Source organism: Mustela putorius, unplaced genomic scaffold (assembly GCF_011764305.1).
Source record: "Mustela putorius furo isolate JIRA1106 unplaced genomic scaffold, ASM1176430v1.1 tig00000275_pilon_pilon_pilon, whole genome shotgun sequence".
Lineage (NCBI taxonomy): Eukaryota > Metazoa > Chordata > Mammalia > Carnivora > Mustelidae > Mustela > Mustela putorius.
In genome coordinates this window covers 7,513,859-7,529,551 of record NW_025421341.1, presented here as the reverse complement: position 1 = coordinate 7,529,551, position 15,693 = coordinate 7,513,859, and the positions used below count along the sequence as shown (strand labels likewise).

General features: G+C 44.9%; 1 protein-coding gene across 1 annotated transcript in view; it reads left to right on the top strand.

The window, feature by feature from the left end:
- Nucleotides 1-15,693, top strand: part of MPP4 (MAGUK p55 scaffold protein 4) — a 40,002-nt gene continuing 24,309 nt past the window's right edge. The window contains exons 1-10 of the mRNA XM_013062345.2: nucleotides 1-111; nucleotides 306-460; nucleotides 3,576-3,685; nucleotides 4,708-4,829; nucleotides 8,226-8,303; nucleotides 10,285-10,365; nucleotides 11,528-11,659; nucleotides 12,555-12,636; nucleotides 13,785-13,870; nucleotides 15,359-15,430. Of these exons, the coding sequence (XP_012917799.2) occupies nucleotides 1-111; nucleotides 306-460; nucleotides 3,576-3,685; nucleotides 4,708-4,829; nucleotides 8,226-8,303; nucleotides 10,285-10,365; nucleotides 11,528-11,659; nucleotides 12,555-12,636; nucleotides 13,785-13,870; nucleotides 15,359-15,430 (1,029 nt within the window). The remainder of the gene's footprint in view (nucleotides 112-305; nucleotides 461-3,575; nucleotides 3,686-4,707; nucleotides 4,830-8,225; nucleotides 8,304-10,284; nucleotides 10,366-11,527; nucleotides 11,660-12,554; nucleotides 12,637-13,784; nucleotides 13,871-15,358; nucleotides 15,431-15,693) is intronic.

Below are 15,693 nucleotides of genomic sequence, written 5' to 3'. Positions count from 1 at the left end.
ATGGGGTCCGCCTTCCAGAACTTCTGCAGACATGACCCACACAGAAGCCAGGCCCCGAACAGGTTAATTCAGAAGAGAATTGTGAAGCAGATTGTGAACCGAAGCATCGCAGTAGTTTTCAGAGACGTCCGGAGAGCGGGAAAACCATTTTCCTAGTTTCCTTCTAAACTTCTTGTCTTGCCTTGGGCTAATACCAGGGGCTCAGTGGCTTAAACAACAGAGGTTTTCTTTTCCCCCCACAGTTCTGGAGGCTGGTAAGATTAGGGTACGAGCATGGGCGGTTCTGGTGCTGTCCTTCTTCCTAGCTCAAAGAGACAACTCTGTCTTCTTCTGGCAGAGACATTGATGGAGAGCTCTCTGATGTCTCTGCTTACAAGGGCACTAACGCCATCATGGGGACCCCACCGTCGTGGCCTCGTCTCAGCCGCCTCTCTCCCAAAGGTTCCATCTCCAAATACCGGCACAGTGGGGTTAGGGCTCCAACATCTGAATTTGGGGGAACACCATTCAGTCCCCAGCAATTTGTCACAGGAACCTGACAGTGACTCTGTTTTTAGAATTCCCCCTAAAAGTCACGGAGATGAAAATCGCTGTTTATGACTTCATGGGAAAGGAGGTTTTACTCAACATAAGCTTTTTAGCATATATGAATTCACTTTCTGCAACCCTGGAGTCAGCATAGATTTACTGGAAGCTATGTTAATAATTAAAACTCGCTCTAGAAATCACAGTCTATCTGTAAACGTCCCTCACAAATCAGGTCAAGTCTGGAATGCACAGTCAGGTGCCCCCGCTGCTGCACGGACAGCCTGGTTCGGCACATGGGCTTTTGGACATTAATATGGAAGAAATGTGATCCACCTTATGATGCAGAGATAGCGGTAGGCTTGTTTAATCTGTACTTCCTCTCCAAGGATGTGACCTCTGAACCACGCTTTGGGTAGCATTTCCAGCATTTGCCTGAATATGATGGCTTGCTGTCGGACCCATCTGTCTGCTCTGACGTCTGTCTGTCTGGCAGATACTCCACCTCCCTTTTCTTTTCTTTTTTTTTTTAAGATTATATTTATTTATTTGATAGAGATCACAAGTAGACAGAGAGGCAGGCAGAGAGAGAGAGAGAGGGAAGCAGGCTCCCCGCTGAGCAGAGAGCCTGATGGGGAACTCAATCCCAGGACCCTGGGATCATGACCTAAGCCGAAGGCAGCAGCTTAACCCACTGAGCCACCCAGGCACCTTCCACCTCCCTTTTCAATGATCTATCCTCCATATGCTCCCCTCTTAGGGAGGGGAGGTAAGTCATACATGCAAATGTTGTGCTAAATGATTCGACAGAGTGCTCAAAAACTAGAACACAGGAAAATGGCAGGGTTTAACCTAACTTGGTTGGGACTGGGCAAGGTGCGTGGTGGTGGGCATGGCAAAAGCATGTGATGTCAGGTTTTGGTAGAATCTAGCAAGATAGAATACTTCAGTGTGACTGGGAGACAGTGTGTATGGGACAGTTGTTTAAAATTCTATGACTGCTTTCCTTCTTACTGTCTGGGAATTTAGGGACAACATAATAATGATCTGTCTTCTTCTAGACAGCCCTCCTGCTTCAACTCCACAGCCTGTCTAAGTTCTAGACAGCGGTTCTCACCCATATCAGATGCAATATCGCAGGCTCTAAAAATTAATTTGCAATACTCCTTTTTTTAAAAAAAAAAAAATCCCAATTTCTCCTTTATTATCCTACTTGGATACAAATGCTGCTGTTGCCCTACCCATAGACCCTTGGTCCTTACGGCTTTGGTGCCCTCCAGGCCAACCTCCTAGGGCCAGCACCTGACCTCACTATCTAAGAGGATGAATGTAGGAGGCTGGAAGAACTAGAAGTGACATTCGCTGACAAAAGCTCTCACCCAATGACTGGCAACATTGATGTATAAATACCCTCCATTTTTGTCCCTTAGGCCCCCAAGGGATTAAGCTCCACAGTGCCCAGAGTAGTCACTTGCTTGATGCACTTTTCACTAGCTTTTCTCCTGGCCTTGTCTTAATATCCCACTCTGCTACTGGTGTTTCTTGGGATCACTTTCCAAACAAATCATCCCTCTAGTATCCTTGCTCTGTGTCTAATTCTGGGGAAACCCAAAATAAGATGCTTGCTTATACACAACTTCAAAAAGAAAAAATCTGTATGGTGCCCTAGTAATAAAAAGATGTTAAATAAATGTTGTCAATAAGTCATTGTAAATTTCAACAGGTAAATGAACTACCACTACACCAAAAGATATAATGAAACAACATGTTTGCACCTATTAAAAAAATCCACCAGGGACACAGCTGCAGCCTTCAATGCAGACACAGATAATAGCCAGATAGTGGTATGTTATAGTGATGCCCTAAATGTTAAGTTTTTAGGATTCTAATGCGATAATTTGTTGGGAAAGTGATCCCAGGAAACACCAGTAACAGAGTGGGATATTTCTTAAGACAAGGCAGGGGGAAAAGCCAATGAAAGGTGTATCAAGCAAAACAGCCTCACTATTATTGACATGATTTTCGGAAAGGGTGAACAACTTGATAAAGTCCAAGCAAAACAAGGTGAATTCATTTCTAAATTATGGTGGTAGCATTTCAGAAAATTCAATGTATGTTAAAAGTATGCAAAAATACTTTGTATTTTTAGGTAAAGAAAAGCTGGGTTCTAGGCTCTGATAATTAATTTTAAGTATGTGTTTTGTTTTTGTTTTTCTAAGCAACGTGAAAGTCCAGTGAGGTGTTTTAAAGTTATACCAGGGCATAAGTTTCATTATATAAGGCAACTTCTGTGAAATTTCCACAAAGAACAGTGAGCTTATTCCCTTTGCCTCATTTTCTTAATCCTCCTTTTGCTGGCGGAAAAGTAGAGGTGATGTCTGGAGCTCCAGCCTCCATTTTGGAACAGGAAGATGGGAACCACGGCACACCCCAGGAAGGTAGAGCAGGGAGCTGGAAGGAGCCCGTTCTCTGAGTGCTTCATGGAGCAAGGTTGCCCTACCCGCCCTGAACTGTCTCTGCCTCTACACTTTTATATAAGCAGGATATAAACTTCTACCCTGTTTAGCCACTACTATTTTGGGTTTTTGTTTCTTGAAACCAATCCTTCCTAAAGCTACATAGAAAATAACCTCTGAGAGTATGCCTTGGATATAACCACGCCTCTTGCCATTCTGATCAGTGGCAAGAAGAGCTGTAGGTGCAGTGAGAGGGAACAGGGTCCCTGAGTGGAGTCCGGCCAGGGAAGGCCCTTCTGAGCTCTGACGGATGGTAAAATTAACTAGGTGAGAAATAAACAAATATTGGTTACTTGTTAAAAAAAAAAAAAAAAGGAGGAGGAGTATTCCATGAAATACTAATGCTCTCTCCTAGGGTTGGTTAATTTAGAGAGTAAGCGCCAAGGGCCAGTGTTTTGTTGGACACGGGTCCCCAGATGTAGCATAGGGCTCCACTTGCTCAGTAAATGTTGTTGAAAATATATTCCAGCGCGTGAGAGCTGCAGGGCCAGCGTGACCGAGTGAGCTGTGTCCTGTTTACGGGTCTGCTCCCAGTGCTGAATTCCGCCGGAAAGCTTGGGCAGGAAGGACACAGTCAGACAGAGGAGCACATCCACTGGACAAGAAGAACATGAAACCATCCACGGCAACCAATCCGGAGAATGGTATGTGGTGCCCGGACTCCTTCCTGGACCAGAAAGGTCTTCTAATGTCACTCTAGATGTGAGATCGAATTTAGGGGCAGGGCTTCTAGAAATATTTATTGTGATTCTTATGAGGAACTTGTGGGACACTACCTGTCTTAGTGATGAGTGTAAGCAATTTCCAAGGCACGAAGGTAGGAGATTGTCACAGTGGATTCAGAACCTTCTTTTTTCTCTTTTCCCCAATGTTTTATTTAAACTTGGAACTTCACATTAAAAATATCACTACAAAAATAGAATGCCTATGAAAACATGTAAAAAAAAAAAAAAAACCAGCATTCGCTGAAATCTGTTCAGTTCCTTTAATCAGTAGAATCCTGAGATTTGTGTTAAACACTTATTGGCAGTTAGAGTACTTTTTTTTTTTTAAGATTTATTTATTATTTATTTGAGAAAGAGAGGGCACAAGCAGGGGGAGGGGCAGAGGGAGAAGGAGAGAGCATCTCAAGCAGATTCCCTGCTGAGGGCAGAGCGAGACTGGACCCTGAGATCATGACCTGAGCCAAAACCAAGAGTCTAACATTTAACCCACTGAGCCACCCAGACGCTCCAACAGTCAGAGTTTTTCAACAACACTTTCAATAAGAACTTTCAGAAAAGGTGAAAACAAATGATTGTTTGAATTAGAGAAGGAGGATCCAGAAAACAACTCGATGATTTTGGAATAAACCAAAGGTTGATAAGGTGGGGGAAAGGAAAGAATATTGCTCTCATAAAATCTTCCATCTGTAAATGATCTATTATTTCATCTAATGTTAGCAACAACCCTATGGGAAAGCTAGCAGATTATTTTGCCCCAAGGATGCTGGGCTTCAGGTCGACGGATGACTTTCTGAAGTTCCCACAGTGATAGAACCAGAGCTCTTGGCCTTAAACCCAGCGTCATGTCCTCTCATTTGTCCCCGCTGCCGGAGTTCTTCACGCTTCCACCTGCCCTTCTTCACCGCCGCCCGCCGCCCACCTCTGCCCTCTCCCTCTCCCAGGTGTCTCCCAGATCCTGAGGCTTGTGCTGCGGGAGCTGAATCTGTTCTACAGCCGAGACGTGAATGGCGTGTGTCTCCTGTACGATCTTCTCCACTCCCCGTGGCTGCAGGCTCTGCTGAAGGTGAGTGCCCCATTCCCGGAGGCCTTGGCTGCTGCGGGAGCTGGAAACTGCTCACCCATCTGGCCACTCTCTGGTCAACGGGCAGGGAATTTCAGCTTGGTACATTTCTCAGAAGGCAGTTCTTTTGTGTGTTCTGAGAACTTCCAGCATGGGTGTGGGGCACCCCCAGCAACAGCTGTCGGGGTGCTGGTGGATGTCTGTAATTGATCTCAGTTCTGCCGCTCTCTATCGGGAGATGGCATCAGATCCCATAAGGAAAGGGTTATGTCTCCTGGACTGCTGCCCTTCCCCCCCCATGTCAGTCACCAGTCACAAGTCCAGGCTGTTAACCTGTACTTCTGACCAACGGTCTATAAATCAGAGATTCCCATGACCTTCTCCTTGGATGTGATTAATTTGCTATAGCCCACAGAACTCAAAGAAATATTTTATTTGCTACATTACCAGTTTATTATAGAAGGATATAACTCAGGAACAGCCAGATGGAAGAAATAGATAGGATAAGGCATGTGGGAAGGGGTGCGGAACTTCCATGCCTGCCTCCACACTCCCCTAGATTTCCACAAGGTCACCAAACCAGAAATTCTAACAAACCCAGTCCTTCGGGGCTTTTCTGGAGGCTTCATTACATAGGGGTCTTGATTAAGTCATTAGTCACTGGGGATGGATTCAACCTTCAGCCCCTCTGGTTCCCCAGAGGTGGAGGTGGGGGTGGGAGAAGGGACTGAAAATCTGAAGTCTAATTACATGGTTGGTTCTCCTGGCAACCTGCCCCTAACCTTAGGTGCATTCCAGAAGTCACCCCATTAACATAAAAAAAGGCATCTTTGTCAATTTCCTCACTTCGGGAATTCCAAGGGTTTTAAGAACTCTAAGCCAGTGTCAGGACCAAATGCATAATTCTTATTATAAATCACAATATTACAGCAGTCCTCAGAGAAGAACTACACAAAGCTCTTAGCTTACAAAGGGTTAATTTAGGTGGGCAGTTCCTCTTTCCTCCCCCAGTTCCTTTGCTTCTAGAGGACCCTGGGATCACAAAGTACCACAAATGGCCATTGACAGGACCCTTAGCATCGGTCTACAACCCTTTCTCCTTGAGGCTAAAACTCAGGACAAATAAAAATGCTTTTAAGAAACTGTTCCTCTTTGGGGTGCCTGGGTGGCTCAGTCGGTTGAGCATCTGACTCTTGGTGTCAGCTCAGGTCATGATCTCATGGGTGGTGAGATGGAGCCCGGCCTTGGGCTCCCTGTTCAGCGGGGAGTCTACTTGGAGATTCTCACTCTCTGCCCCTCCCCCCAATAAATAATTAACTTTTAAAAAAGTATTCCTTTTTGTTTCTTGAAATCGGGAAATGAAAGATCTACAGTCCTGTTTACGTATCTTAATTTTTTTTTAATCCTGAAAATTTCTTTTTTAAAAAATTTGTGGCTAAAACATTATGCACTCTACAATAGCATTAGCTATGTGATTATAATTTTGTTCAAAAGCTATTTTTAAGAAAGATTCTTTTAAAGTTATTTTTGGGGGATATGGGTGTTTCCTTCAGCTAAGTGTGAAATGTGGTCAGTCTTTTGACGCATGTTAATACATTCTTCAAAATAAGAGAAAGTGGCAACATCTTTAGCTTGAACTAAGAGGTGCTCTCACGGCGCTTGTTTTAAAGCTCTTGATTTCTTCGTCTGTTCCTCTCCTGCTGGGGTCACTGGTTCCGCGTCATGACTGCTGTGAACAGAGCCGTGGTGAACATGGGGGCGCAGACATCTCTTTGAGTTCGTAATTTCGTTTCTTTTGAATACACACCAGGAAGTGAAATACACAATGGGATGGTATTCATGAAAAAGAAAGAAATCTTCCCTTCTGTGACAATATGGATGGGTATCTCGCTAAGTGAAATAAGTCACACAAAGAAAAGCAAGTATCGTATATTTTCACTTGTGTGTGAAGTTTAAAAAAAGTAGAGCTCGTAGGGACTGAGACTAGGGGCTGGGGCTGGGGAAAATGGGGAGATGTTGGTCAAAGGGTCCAAGTACCAGTTATGAGAAGAATAACTTCAGGGATGTAATGTAGGCCATGATGACTATAGTTAGTAACACTGTATTATGTACTTGAAAGTGGTGAAGAGGGTAGATCTCCAACACACAGTTGTCATTATGAGAGGTGACGGAGATGTTGACTTACTGGGGTACTCGTTTTGTGAACATACAGATATCAACCCAACATATGGTGCACCTTAAACTCACACGGTGTTATCTATCAATGACATCTCAAGAAAGCTGGGAGAAAAAGCCCCTCCTGATTCCTCTCAGGCATGTTTTTTCCTCCTGGGAGTAGCTCACACAGGAGTTCTGTCACTACAGGGATTCCCGTGCTCACGCGTGTAGGCTGTGTGTCCCCTGCAGGCCCTGCGTCAGGGCACCAGCCTTCTCACTTCCAGGCTGATCTGAGCAGGGGCTTGGAGGCAGCCCAAGGAAGCACCGTCAGCCCAGATCCGGATGGAGGAAGGCTGAGCCTAGTTGGCCTCCTGGGCCTCATCTCTCCGTCTGTGAGAGAAAGGAGATTCCTACCAGAAGAAGGTTGGGACCACAGAGCGAGCCGTGGCTGTGTGTCCTTGAGCCAACTCCAGATCTCAGTATGGGAAAAAATCCCTCAGGTCAGCAGAGATGAAGTTGAAAGAAAAATTTTTTTTAAGATTTTACTTATTGATTTGACAGAGAGAGAGGTGGGGAGCCCAAGCAGGAGGACTGGCGGGCAGCGGGGGAGGGAGAAGCAGACTCCCCACTGAGCAGAGAGCCCGATGCGGGGCTCGATTCCAGGACCCTGAAGTCATGATCTGAGCCAAAGGCAGCCGCTTAACTGACTGAGCCATCCAGACGCCCTGAAGCTGAAATTTTTGTGACTGAAACTTTCTGGATGATTAAGGGAGGAAAAGGAAACAAATAGATACGAGCCGAGTGCAATCAGCGCTTGCAGCGTGCCTGTCCTCTTGTTCGGATCCTCCGCGGAACCCCGAGCCGCACAGCGCATGCCTGGCCTTTGCCCAGCACAGAGGTTCCTACAGGTCTCTGGCTCCAGATCCCTATTGGCCTCCACCCTGGAGACCCCAGTTGTTCATTTAACAAGAGTAAATGTCTGCATTTCTTTTCATCAATGACTCTGGCTGGGGAAGATCAGATTCCAGTGGCCGCCAATAACCAAGCCCCTGGAGGGTGGGAGCCACCTGACTTGGCCCGTTTCTGACGGACAGTGACAGACACCTTAGGAAAGGCCAGCACACCAGCCTCTTGACTGCTGGTGCCGTGGTTGGCCAGGCTCTCCGCTTGCAGATCTTTTGCCCCCCGACGTTAATGGTCCTGTTATCAACATGTCATTCTCCTGGCACTGCCTCTCTGCAGGTTTATAATTGTCTCCTGGAATTTAAAGAAAAGAAACTTGTTCCTGCCACAACTCATGCACAGACATTATCCTGCGAGGTAAGGTGGTTTTTAATCCACAGAATAGCGGGGCTTTAATGAATTAAAGGATCTAATGGCGAAGTTGGATTGAGGATGATGCATCTCACAGGTGTTTCTAATTGAGCTTCAATAGAAGGAAGAAAATTGGTCAATCCTTCAAATTTAAAGACAAAAAATAACATTTTTAGCATGTACCCATTTCTTTTTTTCTCTAAACCTTGGACTCTGTTTATCCTATGTAGTCCAAGGGTAAATATTGTTAGAGCATATGTAGATCTCTCTCCAATGTAGATCTCTCGGTGGGCTCTTTGCTTGAACTCCAGACTCTCATATCAAACAGTCTCCTCTCCACCATAAGTAGATGCATGCTTGATGGACCCTGGAAACTCACCGTGTCCCATGAGCTCCTGATCTTCCCCACACCCAAGGCCACTCCCCTGCCAACCTTTTCCATCTCAGTAATGACGTCTTTATTCAAAATATATCCAGAATCTTATCACTTCCACATTGCCACCAATAGAAACCTTCATCATCTCATATACTGACAATACAGCCTCCTACCTGGTCTGCTTCTACACTTGCCCTTCTATAGTCTATTTCAGCATAGCTATTGAACTGATCTTCTTGTAGGGTGTGTCAAATCATGTCACTCCTCTGCTCAAACCCTCCCAATGACTTCCCATTTCAGGGTACACATCATAGTTCATAGATAGCCAAACATAACGTAGTTCCCTCTTTGACTTAACACTCAGTGCTCTAGCCCTTGTTCATTCTGCTCTAGTCAGATTAACCCCTTGTGGTTGTGTGAACCAGACACACTTCTGCCACAGGCCCTTTGGACTTGCTATTCCATGTCAATAATATTCTTGCCCATATAGCCACATGATTTGCTTCCTTATTTCCTGGTCTCCACCCAAATGTCACCTTCTCACTATGGCTTTCTCTGGTCACCGATCTAAAATTGCAACCCCTCAGAGCACTCTCTGTCCATTTTCCTGTTTTATTTATCTTCTTAATTCTCATCAAGTAAAAATGGAGATTTTTTTTTTAGAATGGGGATTTTTGTCTGCCACAGTATTTGTATCATTGAAAACAGTGCCTAGCACATTGTAGATACTCAGTAGATATTTGTTGATGGATGAATAAGTGTAATCCCTTTTATTATTACTTTTTACGCAAACCATATTAAAAGATATGGGAAAAAAAGAAGCAAACGCTGTACCCTCAGTTTCAGAAATCAACGATTCAAATTCTTCTCAGTTGTCCCCAGGAAAATATACACATGATATTTTATTTGCATGTAATCCTAGGGAATGGGGATAAAGCTTAGTAAACTACTGTTTCCATTTGACTATATATAATAAGGCTCAACTGCTGGGGTTTCCTGGGGTTCAGTAAAGTCTTGAAAGGTTTTATGTCCTCCCAGAAAGCAGGTCTACACCCCAAAAAGGAAAGACATCAGAATTAGAATTTTTAACACTTTTTCACTGCAACAAATATTAGAATTGGTAATCAAATAGTAAGTCCTAAAAAACAAATTATTATTCCCATTTTCTACTTGACAAATGGAACATCCCATGGAATTAAGCTCCCTGAGTTCTTCAGGTATTTGAGCCTGTGTCTGGAGAACTCAGACAACTTAACCTGACCGTAAAGATTCACATTAACAAACTGTTGTCTTAGCGCCACTGGAGGGGAATTGCCTTGATACATATTACAAAATTGTATTTGTTTTTCCTCCAAGCCTCTGGCATGCCAGGATAGAGGCATTGGGGTTTAGACTGTCCCCAAATCTTGGATTCTACCTGCTGTAGCAAAGTTGAATGAATGAGAGAAGATCCTAGACCCAGACTTTAAAGATAAAAAGGAAGATTTCAATAAAAGCTTTTCTTAGGTCAATAAGATGCTGGTCAATGTATCTGTCATCCAGCTTGGGTGGCCTTAACTAGGTGATGAAGATTTAAAAAAATTTTACAGTGTATGCTTTTCCACCAATCAGGTAGTGGGACTATTACGTGAAACTCCTAAATCCCCTGAGATCCAAGAGCTGAAACAAATCCTCCAGGACCCACACTTTAAGGCAAGTGCTTGCTAAAATAGACAAGATATGCCCATCTGGCATGTGGGCAAAGTTGGCAAGAAGAAGTAAGGGTGATAGGAAATGTACTTTCTGAATAGATGCTCTATTACTGTACGTGGGTGACCAACAGATTGTTCTTAAAGATGTGGGACTCAGATGTGACTGATTCTGTGTTGTTAGCCACGGAGCCAAGCCTGCCGTATTTATGAAACGTCCAGAACTTTCCATGATGTCTTGTTTCCACCCTGAAAAGCCATTGTCCCTCCAAAATTCTGGGGGACAATCAGGGTAGTATACTTCCTTTCCAACTTGGAAATATTTTAAGTTTTGGACAAAGAGTGTGAAAGTGTTCTGAAAATATAGTGTAAGGGTGATCAACTCAATGAGGGAGTATATGAAGGACAATTGATTAAAGAACGTTTGATTGTAGAACAGAAGCCTGTCTCATAGTACTCATAGAGTTTGAGTTCAGTTTATCAACAAGTGAGAACTTTAAGAGACTCTCTGCATTTGGAACAATGGAATTTATAAGTCAAATTTTCAGTTCACAAGTTAACCCTAGACAGTTTTCTCTGAGTTCCAGTGAAGTTCTGTCCATCGGTCTCATGTTGGCCTATAGAATGACTACTTCCCCACCCAAAGAACTAAATATTTAACATAATGGACCATCAGAAGGAACTCTTTAATCACACCCCAGATCAGGAAACTACTTTTTCTTACTCCGTTCCTCATAGTTCCTTGGGAGTCACTGACAAATGAAACCAGCAAGATGTTTTGATTGCTGTCTCCCATTCTGCCTTAATTAGGGAAAACCTTACAAAAGTTATTCTGTAGTTCAAGCTTATGGGAGCATCATGGATTACTTGGGTTTGCAGGAAAAGAGAAAGTGACAAAGTACATTTTAGGAGAAATGCAAGACTATCTTGTGTATCACTTAACCTCTCTGTGCCTCATCTCTTTATGAAGGAGGACAATCAAAAAGCCCGCCTCACGGCGTGATCGTGAAGATTGAGTTAATCCACGTAGAAGGCTATGCCCAGCATGCGTGTGTTGGTTGTTGTGGTGATGGCGGTGGTGTGTCTTACAGAGTGTTGGCTCACCTTCTTCTAGGAGAGGGTGTCCTCTGTGTGACCTTTGTTCCCCTTGCCTTCTCTGTTCCTAGGCCTTGCTCAGTGCCCATGACAGCGTGGCTCAGAAAGATTTTGAACCCCTTCTCCCCCCATTGCCAGACAATATCCCTGAGAGCGAGGAGGCCATGAGGATTGTTTGCATAGTGAAAAACCAGCAGCCCCTGGTAAGGAAATCACTTCATCTTCTCAGAATGATATCGGGGCTCATGGTGAACCAGGGGTTAATTATGAGCTAAGGGTTAATTGTGAACTACATTATCTCCTGTAGTTATTTAATATAATGTTAAATATTCTTGTTTGTAGTCACAGATATAGTTTGAGGCATTCAGATAACATGGGGATCCGTGATAATGGCTAGAGCATGACATCCTAATGATTTTTGCCTGTGGTTTCAAGCACGTTATATGTTACAATGTTTTCACAAGGAAAGACTTCTGCTTTGTGTTTTTCTTTGTTGAAAAATCTGTGAGAAATAAGACTTATTTTATTTTATTTATTTTTTGGGAGAGAAAGAGAGAGAGAGAGTGAGAGCATGAGCCAGGGGAGGGTCGACAGGAGAGAGAGAGAGAATCCCAAGCAGGCTCCACACTCAGCACGGAGCCCCTTGCAGAGCCCAATGTGGGGCTCGATCTCACAACATTGAGATCATGACCTGCGCTGAAATCAAGAGTCAGACGCTTAACTGTCCAAGCCACCCAGGTGCCCTATATTTTATTATTTAGCCCTCTGATGTACATAAATTTCACTAAATTCCGGTGTATTTACCTAACTTTTTTTCTCTTTATTAATTGGAAGCTAAGTGAGGCATTAATTTGATTTTCTAAGAATAGTCTCTTTGATTAGGTTGTAATGGTAAGAGCTTTCTTTGTGCGTGGAAGGATCTAAATATTCTTTTGTATCTATGTGGTGGGATAGAGGCTTTGTTCGGCCAAGGCTGAGTGAATGGCTCTGGCTGGTATATGTACCCTCTTGTGACCAAACCAGAGCTATACTGAAGGAAGCCACCCGAAGAGTGATCATGTTAGGTAAAAGAGGGATTCCACTGCACTCTCTCCCCAGGGAGCTACCATCAAGCGCCACGAGATGACAGGGGACATCCTGGTGGCCAGAGTCATCCACGGCGGGCTGGCTGAGAGGAGCGGTAAGCTGGAGAAGCAGGGCACACGCATGACCAGAGAAATAGGAAACCCTCAGTTGTTTGGTCGTTCCAGGGCAACCCGTCTTTCCTAACCATGGTCAAGGCTTCTCCGCATGGCATTGCTCGGTTACTAAGAAGGAGGGAATAAATATTCCAGAGAATCCTGTTCCCCTCCTTCACCGAGGCCACATTTTCCTGTCCACTCGGTTTACATTCTCGTGGTGACCCAACAAGCTAATATTAGCACGCCATTCTGTAGAAAAGGAAACTGAGGCTCAAAAAGATGAAGTAAGTAACATGCTCGAGGTTACACAATTCAAGTCAGGAGGCAAGTCCAGGTGTGCCTGCTCCATATTCCCACCTCCCGCTCTTCCCCTGGTCCTTCTGCTCTCAGCAGGCGTAGCTCTGCCCCACCTTGCAGTGCCCGTTGCTTGCCTTTCTACCAGGCAACCGAATTTCTTCCTTTCGTTGCTATATTTCTGAGCCTGCTGTCCTGCTTGTCCACTGCCCAAGGCCCTGCAGACCTGGCACGGGCTTCATACCCCACCATTCTTAGAGCAGTGACCCCAGGGATTCCTAATTGCTAAGCCCCCAGCCCTTCCTTTGGCCTCAGTTTTATTTTTACATCTCTAGCACATTTGACATTGACCATAACTGCTTGACGTTTTCACTGTCATGGATTTCTGTTCCATGATGTCATCCTGCATCTCATCTCTTCCCTCTGACAACCGTCCTGCTTCCTTCCTGTTTCTCAAAGCTTGATCGTACCCCCGTGTCCCTCCACATTTCCTCTTAGGAGAATGCTGCACCCCCTCTCTTCATCATTGATCATTTACTCATGACGCCGACATCTTTACTTTTAGGGTTATCCTTGTTTTGCAACATCAGTTTAGCAACAATGAAAATATCACCATCACTTAGTACCCAGTGAAGAGGTGTTAAAAGCACAGTTCTCTGTGCTTTTGTGGAAGCGTCCACTAGAATAACCAGTCTGTTGATTAGGATTAGGATTAGTTCAGAGTAAATTTTTAAATGTTAGAGTATGCTTGGGTTAGTGAGTGTGCTAAAAGTCTTTGGTGGAGCTACCTCCTTTTTTTTTTTTTTAACCAATTTCCTGTACCCTTCTTTGTTTTGTGTTCCTGTTTGCCTAGGGTTGTTATATGCTGGAGACAAACTGGTGGAAGTGAATGGAGTTCCCGTTGAGGGACTGGACCCCGAGCAAGTGATCCATATTCTGGTAACAGTCTCCTGTTTGCCTTATCAGCAACTCAGTGCAAAGCTGTGGCTATCCTGAGCCTGTCTGGCCCATGGTGCAGACATTGTACTGTGAGGGGGCTTTGGTCCCTCAGGGCAGTTTCCTTCCTCCAGACCCCCAGACTTTCCTGCTTCTGTGCAGCTCAACCCTCAAACTCACACCCCAATCTGGTTTCTGCTGGGAGACTTCTCTTGCCAACCTGCTCTTCCAGCCTTGGGAAGGCTGCCAGTTCCCCTAACCCATGTCCCTTGTTGTTTGGGTTGTTTTTTGGGAAACTGAGCCTGGGGTGGGCAGACTGAGACTCTGGAGGGGAGTCCGAACCTGAGCAAACTACCCTTACTCCACCAACATTTTTATACAGCTGGAATCTATTTAACATCTCCTTTGATGTAGCTTCGGGATGGGAGAGATGTCTTGGGAGTCAGGCCTGTGGGGAGGGGGATTTCCTTGCTCGCCCTGCCACTGTCCTTGGTGGTTGAGACTGGGGATTTATGACCGGATGATGGTTTCTCCTGGAAGAAACTTTTCAAACCTTTGTCTGAATCACAGTCCTAGTGGTATGTCCCCGCCATCAACCCCATGCATACTCTGAGCGTGGGGCCTAAGGTAGATGACTATCTATCATATAGACTATGGTTCCCAACTGGGTTTTGGGGGAACTCTACATTTTCATAGATGTGCCTCAGGGACTGAGATGAGACATGGTGGTATAAGGAGTATACCAAGCACCGAAATATTTCACAAATAACCATTGCTGCAAGGTGTTGGATGGCACGAAGCCACCACGAATGGAGCTCGACAAGCTGTCCATCACAGACGCATGTGGCTCCACTCATGCCATTTAGGTGGCAGCTGCACAGCTAAGATGGCGGAGCTGTGAAATCTCTGAGTAAGGACAAGGTTGGTTCCTCTCTGGACTCACAGTGCCTGTGGCAGGAGCATTTTACTTTTCCCATCAGGCTGAGAGGTTCCCTGTCTCCTCAAAATGTGTGAGGGCTCCCCATTCCCACCATTAACTTGGAGCTGTCAGTCCCCTCAGAAGACTGGGGAAGCCCCCTCTCCCCAGAGTGGGCTGCCCGGTGCGGGAACAGGGGCTCAGGAAGTAAGTACTGACGGAGTTTTGAGGAAGGGAAGTCCGACTGAGACCTCATCTCCTCCCCCAGCATCTGCGGGAAGAAGACCTTGTTGAATAACGTTGTAAGATGGAGTGTTCCTGGGAGAGGCCAGGCCTCAGGGTAGGGCTCAGCAGGCCAGAGACTCCAGAGCCCCACAGCCAGGCAGAAGCTGAGCTGTGTTTCTTCCTGATTTCCACTTCTGCATGTGATATTTAGCTGTTGAACCCTTGTAAAATCTCTGTGGGGGGATGTCGTCCTTAAAGCTGGCCACACTGTGTTGTAACTCCCTGTGGGGAACCCCAGTAACCCAGTGGACCCTGTGACTTGTTATCCCCTCCCTTTTGACATTTTCTAGGCCATGTCTCGCGGCACAATAATGTTCAAGGTGGTTCCGGTTTCTGCCCCTCCTGTTAATAGCCAAAAGACGGTAAGAATGTACTGTGCCTTCATAATCACACACAGTAAATTACCAGTGACAGTGACTTAATATTTTGTATCATAGCGCCCTTCTTTATAATGTGTTGCCCATTTTTTAGTACTGATGATATGAGAAGCAAATAAGTAAACGGATGTGCTAAAAGGAGATGGGGTACAAGAATTAAAAAAAAATAATAATAACATTAAGAATGGGAAACACTGGAACAAAAACTTCTCGGCACTAAAAGATTCTGTTGCCAAAGTCACTTTTTT